The sequence below is a fragment of the Vicugna pacos genome, chromosome 6 (genome assembly GCF_048564905.1).
Source record: "Vicugna pacos chromosome 6, VicPac4, whole genome shotgun sequence".
In the NCBI taxonomy this organism is placed as follows: Eukaryota; Metazoa; Chordata; class Mammalia; order Artiodactyla; family Camelidae; genus Vicugna; species Vicugna pacos.
In genome coordinates, this window is record NC_132992.1 from 86,529,331 (window position 1) to 86,544,954 (window position 15,624).

The 15,624-nt window shown below is 54.1% G+C and overlaps 1 protein-coding gene across 4 annotated transcripts; it reads right to left on the bottom strand.

Annotated features, from left to right (window-relative positions):
• Positions 1-1,505: 1,505 nt before the first annotated feature.
• On the bottom strand, positions 1,506-13,620 carry SERPINA1 (serpin family A member 1). 4 transcript variants are annotated; one of them, XM_072963647.1, is made up of 6 exons: positions 13,455-13,620; positions 11,429-11,529; positions 5,635-6,293; positions 3,982-4,252; positions 2,633-2,780; positions 1,506-1,771 (listed from the first exon to the last, which is right to left on the bottom strand). In XM_072963647.1, exons 1-6 carry the CDS (start codon positions 13,560-13,562, stop codon positions 1,580-1,582), a joined length of 1,479 nt encoding a protein of 492 aa, XP_072819748.1. In that variant the 5' UTR covers positions 13,563-13,620; the 3' UTR covers positions 1,506-1,579. The 4 variants fall into 4 exon arrangements, with proteins under 4 accessions (XP_072819748.1, XP_072819747.1, XP_072819750.1 ...); XM_072963646.1 differs by having other exon boundaries at positions 11,429-11,532; XM_072963649.1 differs by having other exon boundaries at positions 11,490-11,532; positions 13,455-13,614.
• Positions 13,621-15,624: the final 2,004 nt, after the last annotated feature.

Genomic DNA, 15,624 nt, shown 5'->3' on the forward strand with positions numbered 1-15,624 from the left:
GCCTTTCACTGCAGTAGCCCTCCAGCAGGGCTTGGAGGATGGAAGGAGTCACACGGCCCTTTCTGAAAAGGGCTGCTCCCAGGACAGCCTCTGGCTGTGGCACAGGAGCTGTGGTTTCCTCCGAAGACTGCAGGGAGGGCCGTGGGGTGGCAAGAAAATAGGTTGAAATGCGGCCCCAGCACGGCTTAGCCAAGGGAGGGCAGGCGGGGTGCTGGGAGTGGATGGTCTGCTGGACATCCCCACCTATGACTAAGGAATCCTTCTAACAACTTTTCAGAACCATCCAGGGCACCTTGACCACATGATTAGGGAAGACAAAAGGGCATAAGGTAAGTGGCCTTGGGGGTCTGACATCCTGGATGAGTTGGAGCAGGTGATACAGACTGAGACCCCAAAATCTTCTCTTCATTGAGGGGACGAGTCCTGCTCCTAGGAGTTGTAGGTTTGAGGGTCCTGGGGCAGAGACGGCGTGACAAAGACAGAAGTATTTGTCCCCAGGCCAGCCCCTTTGGAAAGGGTCCCAGAATAAACAGCCAGAGCTGTGGAGCCAACTGGGGCCCACCAAGGCCCTGCTACCCCCAAATTTCCAGCCCTTAGGCGTCCACCTGCTCCTCTTTGGAAGATAGAGTTCATTCCTTTCTGATCCTAGCAGGAGGTAACTGCCCTGGGTAATGTCTAAACACACAATGAAACACTCCTGACCAACTGGTCTGCTTCAACCCCATGTCTCCATCTTAGAGCCAAGCAAAATCTGTTCTAGAGCTGATCACACAGGCCCTGTGTTTACCAGCCCCTTCCCCATAAAAGGCCCTGCACGTGCACCCCAGCGCTCACACGGGCACCTCTCGTCTGTGTGGCCCGCCGTAGCAGCATGTCTCTTAAACTTTTCTTTGTCTTTGGTAAATTCTTTCACTGCCCTTGACACCAGCCTGTCATGTTCCCCAGCAGAGCTTTCTGCAGGAAAGACCTGTGAGCAACCAGGACCCAAGCTTGGGACAGGCGACAAGGTGGGACGAGAGGGGACCTGGTCTTCCCCACCTGCTGCTGGAGACGTGGCAGCTCAATGTCCCCACCTGAGCTGAAGGCTCTGAGAGCAGCTGGCAGCCCTGTGTGTGTGTGTGTGGGGGGGGAGTCTAGGGGGCGGGGAGCGCAGCGAGCACTGCAGGGGGGCGGTGCTTAGCAGGAGGACTTGCTGGACGCATGATGAAGGTGGGGGCTGCGGGCTGGTTCTGAGCCTGTGCGATTTCCCTTTGGGGATTCCCAGAGGAGACTGGAGAGCCTGGCGCATTTCCGTAAAGATAGGGGAAGAGTCAGTAAGTGGTGGGTTACAGCCCACATTTCACCCTGGCCTGGCCCAGGACTGGGCGGTGTGAATGCTAATAGCCACTAACACAGTGGACACAGGAAAGACTGCCGTGGCCCAGGTTCCACACACCTCCCGGGGATGTAAAGGGAGACTCAGACACAAGAGGATGAGAGATCTGCACGCCACACTTCAGCTGGGGCTGGGTCAGTCATTCTTTAATGCCGTGGGGGGAGGGTACTGGCTTGGGAGGGGAGGCTGAACCCAGAGAGGCAGCTATTTCTGGGTGGGATTCACCACCTTCCCCACGAAGAGAGGAGCCTTGGTGGTGTTATCATGGATGATGGCGATGAAGGGCCTGTTGTAGCTGACATCTGGGGGCAGCGACATGGGGATGGCCTCCAGAATAGTGGCTCCTGCAGCTTCTGTTCCTTTCTCATCGATGGTCAGCACGGCCTTGTGCACTGCCTGCAAAGGAAAGAGCCCAGGAGTCCGATCTGAGTAGAAACAGACTGCCTGGCCCTCACCCAGGCCAGGGAGCAGGGCCTGGAGAGGAGACCCTTCCCAACTCATGCCTCTCTCCCCATCTGGCCTATCCTTCCCCAGCTCTGTCCTCCCCTCCGTGCAGGGGACACAAAGGCATCCTCCTCAAGGCCTCTGTCTGAGCCCACACTGCACCCCCACCTCTTCCCCATCACCCTCCTCAGCGTCCCCGGGAAGCGACCCACCACCTCGGGAGGTAGATTTTCTTGCACTTTGTCCCCTTGGCTCATCTCTTGTTTATAGTACCACATTTTAAGCTCCTTGGGGACCAGGACTTTGATGGGGCCTTCACAGCACCCCATCCCCACCCAGGCACTCCAGGTCACAGCCAGGCATTGAATTGCAGTTGTTCCTTTGGGCACCTTTAAGTCTCCTGAATAAATGGCATCCTTAGTTGAAATCGCTCCATAACTCAGACTTGGTCATTTGCCAATAACTCCTAGTGTCACAGATGCAGGGTTGACAGTCCTTTGCAATCCCTGAGCCCTGAGCCTCTCTCTGCAAATAGGGGTTTATTGGGACGCAAAGAGAGGAAGACCGCAGCCAAGGATGAGGCAGAGGGTGAGTGACACAAACTCAGAGGAGGTCCTTAATATGCCACGAGGGTGTGAGGCCACCTCTTCCCCTCCGTCATCTGACCACATTCCAATCCTGGTGGAGCAATGGTGTTCCTCAGGGACCTGAGTCTGCAGGTGTGTCTGTGACCCTCTGTCCCTTCCTCAGCCTCCTCCCTGAGCTGCAGCGCCCGTGCACATTCTGGCGTACAGATGTCAGGGACACACTCACCTTGGACAGCTTCAAGGGCACGCCCTCAGCGATCCCAGAGAGGTCAGCCCCATTGCTAAAGACCTTGGTGATGCCCAGTTTGCCCAGGAGAGTTTGCAGATCATAGGTTCCAGAAATGGACAGTTTGGGAAAACGTAAATTGGCAGAACTGTCAAAATGATTAGAAAACAAAAGACTGTCACAGAATCGAAATGTTTCCTTTTCCGGTTGTCCCTCCCTCTTGGCACCCCGTCCCCCTGCTCATGTGAGCAGGCGAAGTCAGCCTTGGTTTATTCCACTTTCAGTCCTCCACGTCCAGGGTCAGAGATTCTTAGACTCACAGGGATCGTCTTGTCCTGCAAAGCCTCTCTAATGTCTCCTCCTCTGAGAAGGCCTCTGGGAGGATCCAGGGTGTCCTTCAGGAGGACCATGCACACTACGTCCCTCCAGGGTTTGGTCACCCCCCCTCCCCAGACTGGGACTTCTCCGGGGCCGGGATCCCAGGGAAACGTGGGGCGTGGTGGCAGGTCCTGAGTGGCATCAGTTCAGTGAACGATGAGTGGGTGCGCGGGGCTGGGAGCTCAGCTCTCGTTTTCCACGGGGACAAAGCGTGGCCCCGACAGGATCTGCTATGTGTGCTGACTGGCACTCAGGCCTCATTTGACCCGGTCTGGACCCAGCCCCACTTTGTTCTCTGCTCTCAACTCAGGCACCGGAAACATGGGCACGGAACTGAGGTCAGGGGGAAGTACGAGAACTTCTATTTGCTTTTTGCCTTATACTTCTCTCTGTTTTCATTTTTGTTTTATGGTGGAAGCGATAAGGTAGTTCACCTGGACGTGGGCAGATTTACGAACACAGAGATGTGCATTAATATGGGACGCATGACGGGGGTGTGGTCAAACCGCAGCCATCTAGTGACAGAGGAACCCCATCACGTCCTGGACTTCCCCACTCTGGGCCTTTGCTTTTCCCACCTCTCTGAGCAGGTTTCCCCCCAACTTGCCGCGGACTTTGTATCCTGTGACTCCACACTCCCCTGCCGCCTTTGCCAGGAAGCCCACCTCTTCCTTCTGGATTCGTCCATGACACGTATTGGCGTTGCTTACCCTCACCGGGCACTGGTCCCCAGGAAAGGGCAGTGTCCACGGTGGGAGGAAGTGCTCAAGGTCAGGACTTTTGCTTCCTGGGCCCTGGGCACTGTCCCTCTCATGGAGCCAGGCTGATGCTACCTGGACGGATGCTGCCCTCTGTTGGAAACACTGCATCTTGCACAGCAGCTGTGGCCCTGGGACATGGATCCACCCCCTCACCCTCTGGCTGGACCCGATGTGGCAGCTCCCCGGGCACCCTCCGGTTTGGGAAGTCACCTTGGGTATCTCTTTTCTAGGAACTTGGAGAGGATTTCCTTGGTGAGCGTGTCCTCCAGGTGCTGGAGTTTCCCCTCGTCGGGCAGGATGAAGAAGGCGGTGGCATTGCCCACGTAGTCCATCAGCAGCACCCAGCTGGCGAGCGTGTCGCAGTAGTGGAGGTCGAACATGCCCAGGCGGCTCATCATGGGCACCTTCACCGTGGTCTCCGCGTCCACGTGGAAGTCCTCCTCTGTGGTGTGCTTCTCATCGAAGGGCTTCTCCCATTTGCCTGGAGGGAAGGGGTGGCGGACACCAGCCAGGGATGGGAGAAGGTTTAATAAAAGTCGTAGAACAAAGGAGCCCTGAGCCTCTTGGCCAGACACTTCTCTCCGAGCCTCAGCTTCACTGCCTATAAAATGGGGCTCAAATGAACGATCAGTCTACAGAACGGACGTTTGGGAGGGTCGTTGAAGACCAGAGTAGGATTCAGAATTCCTATAACGTGGAGGCTGAGGGTGCCAATCTGTCTGTGCAGAGTAAGGATCCTGAGCTGTATTTCACACTTACTTACTTGGGGGTGGCTTGGGAAATTCTAAAGGAAAATTATTGGCACCAGTCATACACGGCACCTCCTTGTCTGAGTCTCCCTGCCCCTTGGTAATTGGCCGGGCTTGTTATTCAGGGAATCCACTCTTGTTCCTGCTCTAATGGCTTTTGCCTGGACCAACACGAGAAATGCAGATGCCTGGGCAGGGCGCCCTCTGCTGCAGCTGGAGAAGCTCACCATCCTGCTGAGTCAGAGTGGGAGGCTGCCTCAGGGATCCCAGGGCCCAGGTTTCCCATTTGATGGGAGGAGGAGACTGAGGCTGGGGAGGGGACGACACCCGCCTGAAGTCCCACCGCAGAGCTGGGACCAAGGAGCTAACAGTGTGAAGGAGGCGGCCCCTGGCCTAGACACTCACCTTCCCTCCCCAGGCCATCTCCGTGGACCTACGAACTCCTTAGAATGGGACCCAAGGTTCCTGACGTACTCATCACTCAGAGGGAGGAAGGCGGGCAGAGATTTCAGTTTAGCTGAGCACCTACTATGTGAGCATATAGTCCTATGACCTTTGTAAGTTGTTTACTCCTTCCAGAAACCTACCAACAAGGGTCTTATGATGTCCATATTACAGATGGGAAACTAGAACCTCGAAGAGGTAAAATGACATGTCCATAGACAAACAGCCAATAAGCGGTAGAGAAAGCATTCGAATATTGGTCTTTCTAACTCCAAATCGATCATGATTTCCTCTACACTAGAGCTGTCAGATGTGTGTTCTGTGAAATCCTGTTCCCTTCCCTTTGTACACTCTGCCAAAATTTATCTTTCTGGCTCTCTATTTTGGGAGACATTGCATATTATACATCACTTGCTGGTAGGAGGTGCAATACACACTAGGACACTTAAGGCTCTGAAAAGTCCTGCAGAGACAATAAAGATTTGACTATTCTGTCTACAGTTCCGTAACCTTATTGGATCCCGGAAAGTTCTATTGATCGTGTGTAGAGAACTGAACAGGTGCATGGCTGTATCCCATGCTGCCCTGCCAGGAAGGTTAAGAACTGAGTGTTTGGGAATCTTTTGGGTATTTCTGTGGGAACAAGCTCAGGCTGGTTGTGCAAACTTACCTTTAAAGAATATGTAATTCACCAGAGCAAAAACAGTGTCTTTGTCGAGATCCTGTACCAAATCCACAATTTTCCCTTGGGTTCCCTTCTCTACATAATCGTTGATCTGTTTCTTGGCCGCTTCAGTGTCCCTGAAGTTGATGGAGAAGGCTTCGGAGTGGTACAATTTCTTGATATCTTCCAAAAACTTGCTCACTAGCTTTGTGGTCTCGTTGATGAACAGACCATTGCCAGTGGTCAGTTGCAGCTGGTTGTCTGGCTGGTTGAGGGTGTGGAGGAGATGCTGGAAGCCTTCGTGGATCTCAGCCTCTGTTATCTCAGTGAGGTTGAAATCTAGGCCGTTCAGGATCTCGGTGTGAGTGTCACCCTTGGCCCCCAGGGAGAGCATTGCAAAGGCTATAGCGATGCTCACTGGGGAGAAGAAGATGTTGGTGGTGGTGGATCCGCTGGCCACCTGGCGGTACACGCTGAAGGCGAAGTCGGCCAGGTTGGGGGCAATCTTGTGGCAGGCTGCTTCCATGTGGTGCTCACGATCCTGATTGGGTGCATCTGTCTCCTGGACAGCGTGTCCCTGGAGACCCTCAGCCAGGGAGATGGGGACCAGGCAGCACAGGCCTGCCAACAGGAGGAGGCCCCGCGTGATGGAGGATGCCATTGTCCTGCAAGAGAGAGAAGGGGGCCACGCCCCAGTCAGGCCACTCTGTGAGTTCCTCAGCGGCTGACTGACAATCATGGAAAAGCAAACACAATTTATTTAGCCTGTGCCAGGTCTGTGCCAAGAACTGTCCTCCTTCGTCATCCCTGAAACACTCAGAACACTGGCAAAGACACTATAGCGCTCACCAGATGCCAAGTGCCGTGCTAAGCACTTTCTGGCCCTGCTGTGCCACACTCTGGTAACAGGCTTAGGAGGTAGGTCCTATGGCCCTCATGGCTTTACAGGTGAGGAGACCAGAGCCCCTAGAGGTATAGCCACTTGTCCCAGGTTACAGAGCAGCACAGTGGCAGGACCAGAATCGCCTGCCCGGGAGTCTGGGTCTGGGATCCACGTGCTGGACGGCTCCGCTAAAGGCGGCAATGACCCCGAGGTGTAAGGGCCACAGCCCCTATTTTACAAAAGAGGAACCTGAGGCACAGGAAGGACAATGTACGTGCTCACGATCACCCAGGAAGTGCGCCAGACCTGGCTCAGGGTTGGTTGGATCTGGAACAGCCCTCGGAGGGCCTCCACTGAACCCTGTTATTTATCGGACAGAGAGGCTGCTGCCCAGAGTGGGAAGGGTCTTGCCCAGTGACACACAGCCAGGACACAGAGAGCCGCGGGGAAACCCCACTGAGGGGCTAGACCCACTCCCCACTCACAGTGAACCTCAGCCCCTTGTAGATTTTCCTGAGTTAGGGTCTGCGGTCTCCCCGTATTAATGGGCTGAGGTCTCAGCAGTGAGCTCAGCTGCCCATCCTGATCGCCACCTGTGTCCCAGCTCTGCGCCCACCGTGGACGTGGGTGTTAGAGGTACTGGTCCCTCCAGTAAAGTGTGCGCATGTGAGAAGGTGCGCATGTAATAGTTGATAAAGCATCTCTTTTCTTTTCAGACTTGCCTGTGTTCTAATCCGGGTCTCAGCCGCCATCAGCGCGGTGACCTAGGCCAAGTCATTTAGTCTGTCTAGTCCTCATTTTGTCACATACAGAAAGTGAGGTTGTTGGGAGAATTTAATGAAATAAGGCTGGACATGAAAAACCTGCATTGACGGCATCTGAGAGAGCACATTACAGAGGGGGAGGCTGGTAGTGTTGCAAACTAGAAGCCTTCAGACAACGGCCGGGGAGGGAGATGAGTCCCGTCGCCAGGGGTGGGGGCGATAGTCGGGAGTGGCAAGGCCTGTGGCTGAACCAGCAAGATCGGTCTCTGTCTAGTGATGATCAAGGTCAGTGTCACCCACAGCAACACAGGGCCGGCTCTGCCCCACTGAGCTCCCTCTACTCCAGAGAGGCCCCGGCCTTGGACCACACAGCCTACATACAAGGAGCTCTCTTCTCAGATGGGGAACCAGGGATCCGAGCAGAGGAGCGTGTGTGTCTGCTGTTAGCTGTTAGTTGCGTGACTAAAAGCATCATTTTAATAAAACACAAAGGCCAAGGAGCCCTTGAACTTGGCATATGAAAACATGAAGGGAAAAAATTGGAAATAAGAAATGCTGAGTTTCAGACTCACAGACATTGAAAACAAACTTGTCATTACCAGTGGGGAGAGGGGGTTTGCAGATACTAACTACGATATATAAAATAGATAAACAACAAGGTCCTACTGGGTAGCACAGGGAACTGTGTTCAGTATCTTATAACAGACTATAATGAAAAAGAATATGAAAAAGAGTATATATATATGTGTGTGTATATATATATATATAAAATGTATGTATAACTGAATCACTATGCTGTGATTAACAGAAATTAACACAACATTGTAAACTGACTCTAATTCAATAAAAAAAAAGACAAAAAATGCTGGGCTTCATCTACCCCCTTGGATTTTTAAAAGTTTCTTTCCAATAAAACAACAAGACAAAGTACAAAACTAGTTTCTTTCCATCACCTTTTTTCCGGCCTTCATGCCTCTAAATAATCCAAGTAGAGCAGACTACACATTACATAATACCTGTCTGGATTTTTCTTAAACTAACCAATGGTTTTAGAGCTGAAGATGGGGCCAAAATTAGTTCTGTATATTTCCACCTCCCTTGGGTTTCTCTTTACTTCCTTACTGGATTTTGGGGCAGTCCTCCATGGTTTATGGAAATTCCCCACTTTGCAGGGCTCAGAGATCATGAGGGATTTGGGCCTCGGCAGGGTGGGGACACTAGATGTGCTGAGTAGCCTCCTGGCTGGAGGCTGTGGCTTCTGGCCCTGACAGGACCATGTCTCTCGACCTGGCTTTGGGCAAGCATCTTCTTGTCCTGGGCCTTGCTCTCCCCAGCTGTGTAAATGGAGGTGGGGAAAGACCTAAATGAGGTCTTTGTGTACTAACACTGGATTCTTGATTAGCTGGGTATCCCTGTTTGGTGGAACAGAATGGGCTGAGACTTCCCTTAGGTGAGGGGTGGGGGGGAGGTGCCCTCCCACTGAAAGGGCTGCTGGTGTGGGGCCCAGGTGAAGAGGGGCTATAGCTTGCCTGAGCACAGGTTTCCCTGACCCCCCCCCCCCGACCCCAGTTCATCTGCCTGGAGGTCACATCACCTCCTCTGGTTTCCTCCTTTTACCATAAATAGTCTGAGGCCAGGAGCAGGTTAGGCCTTGCCAGGGCCACACCGGGAGTCAGGGACAAAGCTGGCTGGACCAAGCCTGGGTTTTCCCACCACCAGACAGGGACCATATGTCCTCAGATCTTAGATGCTGAATGTCAGAATTGGACCCCCAGGGACTCGGCTGTTAGCCTTGAGCCCACGTTGGCTTTGTTTTCCTTCCCAGCCTGTTCCTTCAGGGGCCCAAGGCTTTTGCTCCCTCCTCGCCCTTCTACCAAAGGCAGGGCTCTGCACCCCTCAAGTTCTAGTGCCGGGGAGCCAGCCGGAGATGAGGAATAAATGGCGAAGTGCCCAGAGTTTTGGCCCAAACTTGAAGCCAAAAGAGTGCAGACGTCACTGGGACATTTCCAGAGTCAGGGCAGGTAGGGGAGAGCAACGGGGACCATGTCTTTGCCTAATCTCACGCCACTGCCCCCTTGGACACAAAATGAGCCACGAAGAGTGACCCAGTGGGGTCCAGGAAAATAACTGTGCCATAAGGGCACAACCTGCTGCAACCTGGCCCTAAGTAAGCCCAGGTTGGACCCAGCCCCGCCGCTTATGGGCAAGTGGCCTTGGGCAAGAGACTTCACTTCTTTGAGCCCCGGCTTCCTGTCAAGTGGGGAAAAGAGTCTCTGGTGGGCAGATGTGAGCAATCAACAAGGTGATGGCGGGGCGGACACCTCCTGGGTGTGGAAGCCCTCCCCATACCTGCGCACAGGTAGGGTTTGGGTGTGAGAACTGGCAGATTCCTTCTCTGCCACTTGCCAAACTGCCTGGGACCGGAGAGGGGAATCCCTGCTCAGCAAAGAACAGCCTCTGAGTTTGAAAAATGTTCAGTCCTAGTCTCCAAGTCTTGTTTTATCACCTATTAGCTGCCAAACCCGATTCCTAGCAAACATTAGCGTCAGTGTCCCCATCATCATCCTCACACTTAGGAAACAGCAGGACACAGACATACACCGTCTCATCTAATCTCTCAAAGCCTGCCCTATGAGGTGGGAATGATTATTAGCCCCACTTCATAGATGGAGAAATTGAGGCCTACAGAGGTTAAGTAACTTACTGAAACCCACAGAGCTGGTTGCTTACAGAAGTGGATTTAATCCTTGGCATTTTGATTCCTGAGCCTGACATTTAACCCTTCTCTGTATACAAAGCTGAAGTAAGAGGCCTTGAAACAGAAAATCTCAGACGTGGCCCGGCCAAATGAAGAGGGGGAGCATCAGTTTGTGGCTAAGATCAGAAGCTTTGAGGCAGACTACTCAAGTTCAATTTGCTGTCAGCTGTGTGACTTTGGACAAGTTACTTAACCTCTCTGAACCTCAGTTTCCCAGAGATGATAAAAGTGTACTTCTTCATGGAGCTCTTATGCAAATGAAATAGGCTCTGAGTGCCACGAAGTGCCTGGCACACCGTCTGCTCCCAGGAGGCATCACTGTTACCGATACTGGGCTCTTTCAGAGCCCTCTCGGGGAGTCTGGTTGCCTTGGCCTCCGTCATCTTTATAGGCCCCACCTCCAAAAACCAGTGATGGAAAAGTCCTATCCTTCCTAAACTCCATAGATTAAGGCAGGTAGGGGTAGGTGTAGGGTAGGGGCAGGAGGGCATAGGTTATCTGTGCTTTGCCCAAAAGGACAGAGAAGTTAAGCAACTGTCCAGGGTTGCCCAGCATCAGAAGGCCCTCCAGGCCAGCCCAGGCTTCCCAGTCTCCATCTGGTGCCTGAGATCCCAGAAATGGGATCAGGAATGTGGGTTCCAGAGCTAGGCGGCCTGAGTTTGAATCCTGGATGGTGTGAAATTTGGGACAAGTGCTGAACCTCCCTGTCCCCGATTTCCTCATCTGTAAAATGGGAAGAGCGTGGTAGCCATTTCAGAAGGTTGCTGTGAGGCTTAAATAGAAGCTGCCTGGCCAGCATGAGGGCTCAGGAACACCCCGAGGACGGTGGCCCTCTCTGGCTTCCCATTGTCCACTGCGGATGGGGTGCCAGAGGCCCACTGTGTACAGGGGGGCCCACTTTGGCACCCCCAGGCTGAGACCTGGCCTGATGCTGTTTTGGGCATACCTGCAGAGGATGGAGGCCTCCTAAGCCACTGAGACTCTGGGCTTCTGGTCCGCCCAGGTCCCTGCGTCAGCCTGGGCTCCTCACTGGCCCTCTCATCAGTAGAAGTGGAAAAAGATTCATACCTGAGCAGCAGCCGGAGTGGTGAGGTCTACAGCATACGACCCACAGGAAAGACTCAGGAGCTGTGTCAGCAGAAACAGGCTCCTTCCTGGGTCCCCGGACACCAGAGCCAGCCCCCCACTTCCACTCCCGCTTACAGAGGGCCAGTTTAGTCACCAGTAGGTACTGGGGAGGTCCTAGACAGCCTTAGGGGAAGGGACCCTCCAGGGCTGCTGTTACTATGACAACAGGAGGCCCAGCCCCAGCCCACTCCAACCCCCCTGCATCCCAGGCAGCGCAGGGACCCACAGGCCTCTGGGGAGGCGCTCGCCAGTGGAAGGCATACTTACGATTCACTGTCCCAGGCTGGGGCTGGTGACCAAGGCTGAGGAGACAGAGCCTTGTCCTCACCTGTATTTAAGCAGTGGATCCAGAGGTACGATGGGGGAGGCTGCTGGTGAATATTAACCAAGGTCACCTCAGTTATCGGAGGAGCAAACAAGGACTAAGTCCACGGGCTGGACACTGAGTCGCCTGCCCACGCTGCCTGTATGTGCTCTTCCTGGGCGGCACGCAGCCCTCTGCTCCTAACACCAAAGGGAGTCTTTGTGTCCAGCTCATAAACCACAGCATCCTGAATCCAAGGTGGGGTGGCGTGTGACTCAGGCAGTCTTTGGGATGGCAGGACTTGCTGGCCTGCACTCCAGCTGGGGAGTTCTCGGCGGCTGCTCCACAGGTAGCAAGAACTACCATTTACTGAGCCACCTCGAAATGCCCACTGCTGAAGATGCGGGGTGGGGAAGTGGGTCATGAGTCCAATTGGCAGATGGAGAAACTAAGGCCCAGAGCGGAAAGGCTGCCCATCTGAAGTCAGCAAGGCAGCCTCAGATACAAAAACTCTCTCAACATCCCTGGAAAGAAGATAGGGCCTGAGCGATGCTGTCACAGCCACTTAAGGCTGACACAGGCGGCCATGGGCACAGGCGGCTGTGAGCACAGGCCAGGGTCAGAGAGTAAATCTGTAAAGCTGTGTGGCCTCAGGCAAAGTGCTTCATCTCTCTGAACCAGAAGGTATATTTTCATTTGCATCATTGGGCTTTAGAAGTCAAGCTTCTTAGCATGGTTGTCAGGGTTACACAAAATCCCTTCTGTAAAGTGCCTGGCACACAGTAGGCTCTTTACTTTGATTTGCACAGCCTGCTGTTCAGCCCTGTCTTCAGGCTTCTCTGGGCAGACCAGAGGAGGCTCAGTTCTTCGCCACCCTCAGGCCCATTTCTGTTTCCCTTGGATGTAGCTCCCGGCAGACTAAGGTAATCCAAAAATGGCTTGGATTTTCCTCAGGACTACGGCCCCATCCAAGGGCGATCGCAAGCCCCTAGGAACACTGGTGGTGGTTGGGGGTGGGGGTGCAGGGTCTGAGGCCAGTAGGGCCTTACTTGTTTTAAAAAGGGCCCTTTTTTAAACAACTGAAGGCAGACAGCATCACACTGTGCGCGACGCCTACATGCCCACTTGGCATGCAGTGTGCACTCTGTAGGCGTTTGTTGAATGAGTGGACACCTGCATCCCTGTCCCTCCTGTTTTCCTCTGGTCCCAGCTGGGGGACTCTGCCAGGTGAACAGCCTGCAGGTCTGTCTAGCACACAGGTTTAGACCAGGGAACCCAGTGCCCCCATTCATTGGATGTGAGGTGTCAGGCAAGCTGGTTATCCTTTCCATGCCTCAGTTTCTGCATCTGTAAAATGGGGATAATGACAGTTCCTACCTCACTGGCCTTCTGTGAGGATTAAACACAGCAGTTCCAGGTAAGCTCAGAGCCCAGTGTTGAGAGCACACAGGAAGCCCTTTATGATATTGCAGACCCTGGGCCAGTGGGTCTCCCTGGTGTCTTTCAGGGTGGTCGGTGGCTGGGTGGGGGACATTCCAGGGGCTTCCCTGCAGGCCTCATTCAGTGTTCTTAGTACCCTTGTGAGGGGAGGAGGTACCTCCCCTTATATAGAAACAGAAATGAGCTCAGAGAGGGGAGGGCTCCCTTGCTCCCGTCCCTCCTGACTCCCCAGTTCCATAGTCTGGCTTCAGAACTGTGACTCTTTCCCCTGAGCTGGCTGAATGGGCATCTCCCCCAGGACTCTGCATCTGCTTGGAGACCTAGGCTATGGTGAGGTGAGGCCTGCCTTTCCTACCTCCTGAGAATTTCTCCTCCTCCCCATGCCTCAGTTTCCCCATCTGCATAATGGCCTCCCTCCAAGCCCAGCTGCCCCTCCCGGCTCTCGCATTGAATGAGCAACAGCACACACCCAGGCTATTGCCAAGCGTGGCCCCTGCAGCCCAGCGGCCTGGGGGCTGGTGGATAGCTGCCCCCCCCAACCCCCCCTACCTTCAATTCTGGCTGCGGTGGCAGCCACGCCCTCCTGACGCGGCAGAACCTCCTTGGCTTTGGGGCTCCCGCAGGCTGTGTGCCCCTGAGCCTGATCTCTGTCCGCATAGGAGGAAGGAGGCTCTGGGTGGCGCAGGCAGCAGGTCTGGGAGGGGCGGGAACTTGGGGCAGGAAGCTGTCTTTCACAAAGCTGCCAGGAGCCAGGCAGATGCCAGGCGGCCCTACCCAGCCCAGGCAGTCCTGTGTGTCACCTGCTGCTCCTGCTGTGTCCAGCTGTGTGACCCAGGATGAATCATTTAGTTCCTTTGAGCCTCTGTAAGAGGGCTGGTTGCATGGTGGCAGAGATGGCAGGGGCCACCCTTTGGTCCAGGGCTGGCATCAGCATCTCGGTAGGTTTCTAGGGCCAGCTGTAGAGGGAAGAGGCATGAGCCACCTCTGAATGCACTAGGGGAGCCCCACGGAGATTGAGAGGGGGCTGTGTGTGTGGGAGAGGTATGTGTCATGGACGCTGGCTGGGGGCAGAAGAGATGCAGGATATCAGGGGCACTGGGGACTTGGAGGAGGAGTGAAGAAAGAGTATTGGGGAGGGGAGTGGGAGAAAGTGAGGGGCTCAGAGTGGCGGCCTGTCTCTTCTGAATCAAGGGCTCCTCGCTCAGCACTTCCTTATTTATCTCCCCATCCTCACACTCACCACTCCCTTAGTATTTCATGCTGCGGACAGCTCTGCTGGACACCTACCCTGGAAAGAAGGGGTGGGATGGTCTGGAAAAATGGGCAAGGACAGAATCCCTTAGTGGGGCACCCAGTGTCCATTCTGCACGGCACTGTGTCCCACAAACCACAAGCCATGGTGGAGGAAGTCCTGTCCACGTGGTTAATTCTGGAATTGTCGATTGCTAGATCTGGGCTGATTCCCTGGGTGTGAATGTATCCTAGGAAGATTCTGTGGGCTGGCTGTAAATAAGGGGCATCTGGGGAGACCTTATCCCCCACTGGCCTGTCTAGAGATGGGAGAGAGATGGATAGAAGCATGAGAGCTGAGGAGTGGGGGCTGCAGCAGGAAGGGAGGGAGGGGAGGGGTGTGTGAGGGGCCCTGGACCAAGTAGCTCAAGGACCAGAAGCTCTGACTGGTCCAGAGAACGATGCTGGACGTAAGGGATGCTACACCTGTTTGGCAGAGCTCCCCAGAGAGTGCAGTTTCCAGCCTGTGCTGACGGCCCTAGACACACACGCAGTCACATCACACGCACCCCCACGCTCAGATCCCCCATACTGTGGAAGCCTCCCTCCAGGCACTGGTCCTTTCTTCAGGAGGCAGTGCAGGTCAGTGGTTCAGGCATGGGCTCAAGGGCTAAGCACCTGGGTTCAGCAGTTCTCTCTGTGAGATCTTGGCCCCTTGACCTCTCTGTGCCTCCGTTTCCTAAGCTGTGAGACTGCAGATGAGAATGTGGAGAGTCAAGGAGATGATAATATATCAGATTAAGGGCGGCCTCAGGCCCGAAGTCAATACCAGCCACATTTAATCTTCAATGTGTCGAGGCCTGGGAAGCCGTTCAGGTGGGTCCCAGGTGCTAAGCAGGAGAAAGACCTGGGGGGCAGCGCACTTTGTCTGGTGGGCACTTCTTCAGATTCAAGTTTCTGCTTGTCCCCAAAGGCCACAGCCCCTTCTGCTGGGGGGCTGCACTCACTTCGCTTCCTGAGGGCACAGGGCCAAGTGCAGTTAACATCTTTCTGAATACCTGCAAGGTGCAGAGGGCCAGGTCAGGTGTGGGGTAGATTCAGGGGAGGACCTCATTTTAGCTCTCTGAGCCTCAGTTTCCCCCTCTGTAAAATGGGCATACTGAGAGTCTTTTTTTAATATGGTTGTTTTGAGGCTTAAATGAAGGGATGGTTTTGGGGTGTTTGACACCAGGCCTACTCTGTAGTCATCACCGACCCCTTGTCTGTCTTCTCATAACTCGTTTAAACTAGTTGGGTTAGTCGCACGGTCCGAGAGTCTCTTCCAGGTGGGCTGAATTTGCATCATGAATGCCCCGCCTTTTAGCATCTTGCAAACCTACCAACTTGCAACACCCTAGTGGACACTTTTTCCTTCCGGACATGACCTCACGGCTGCTTCCTGTGCACAGTTCAATTCTTGCTTTTTCTGGAACAACTGGACTTATTCCCG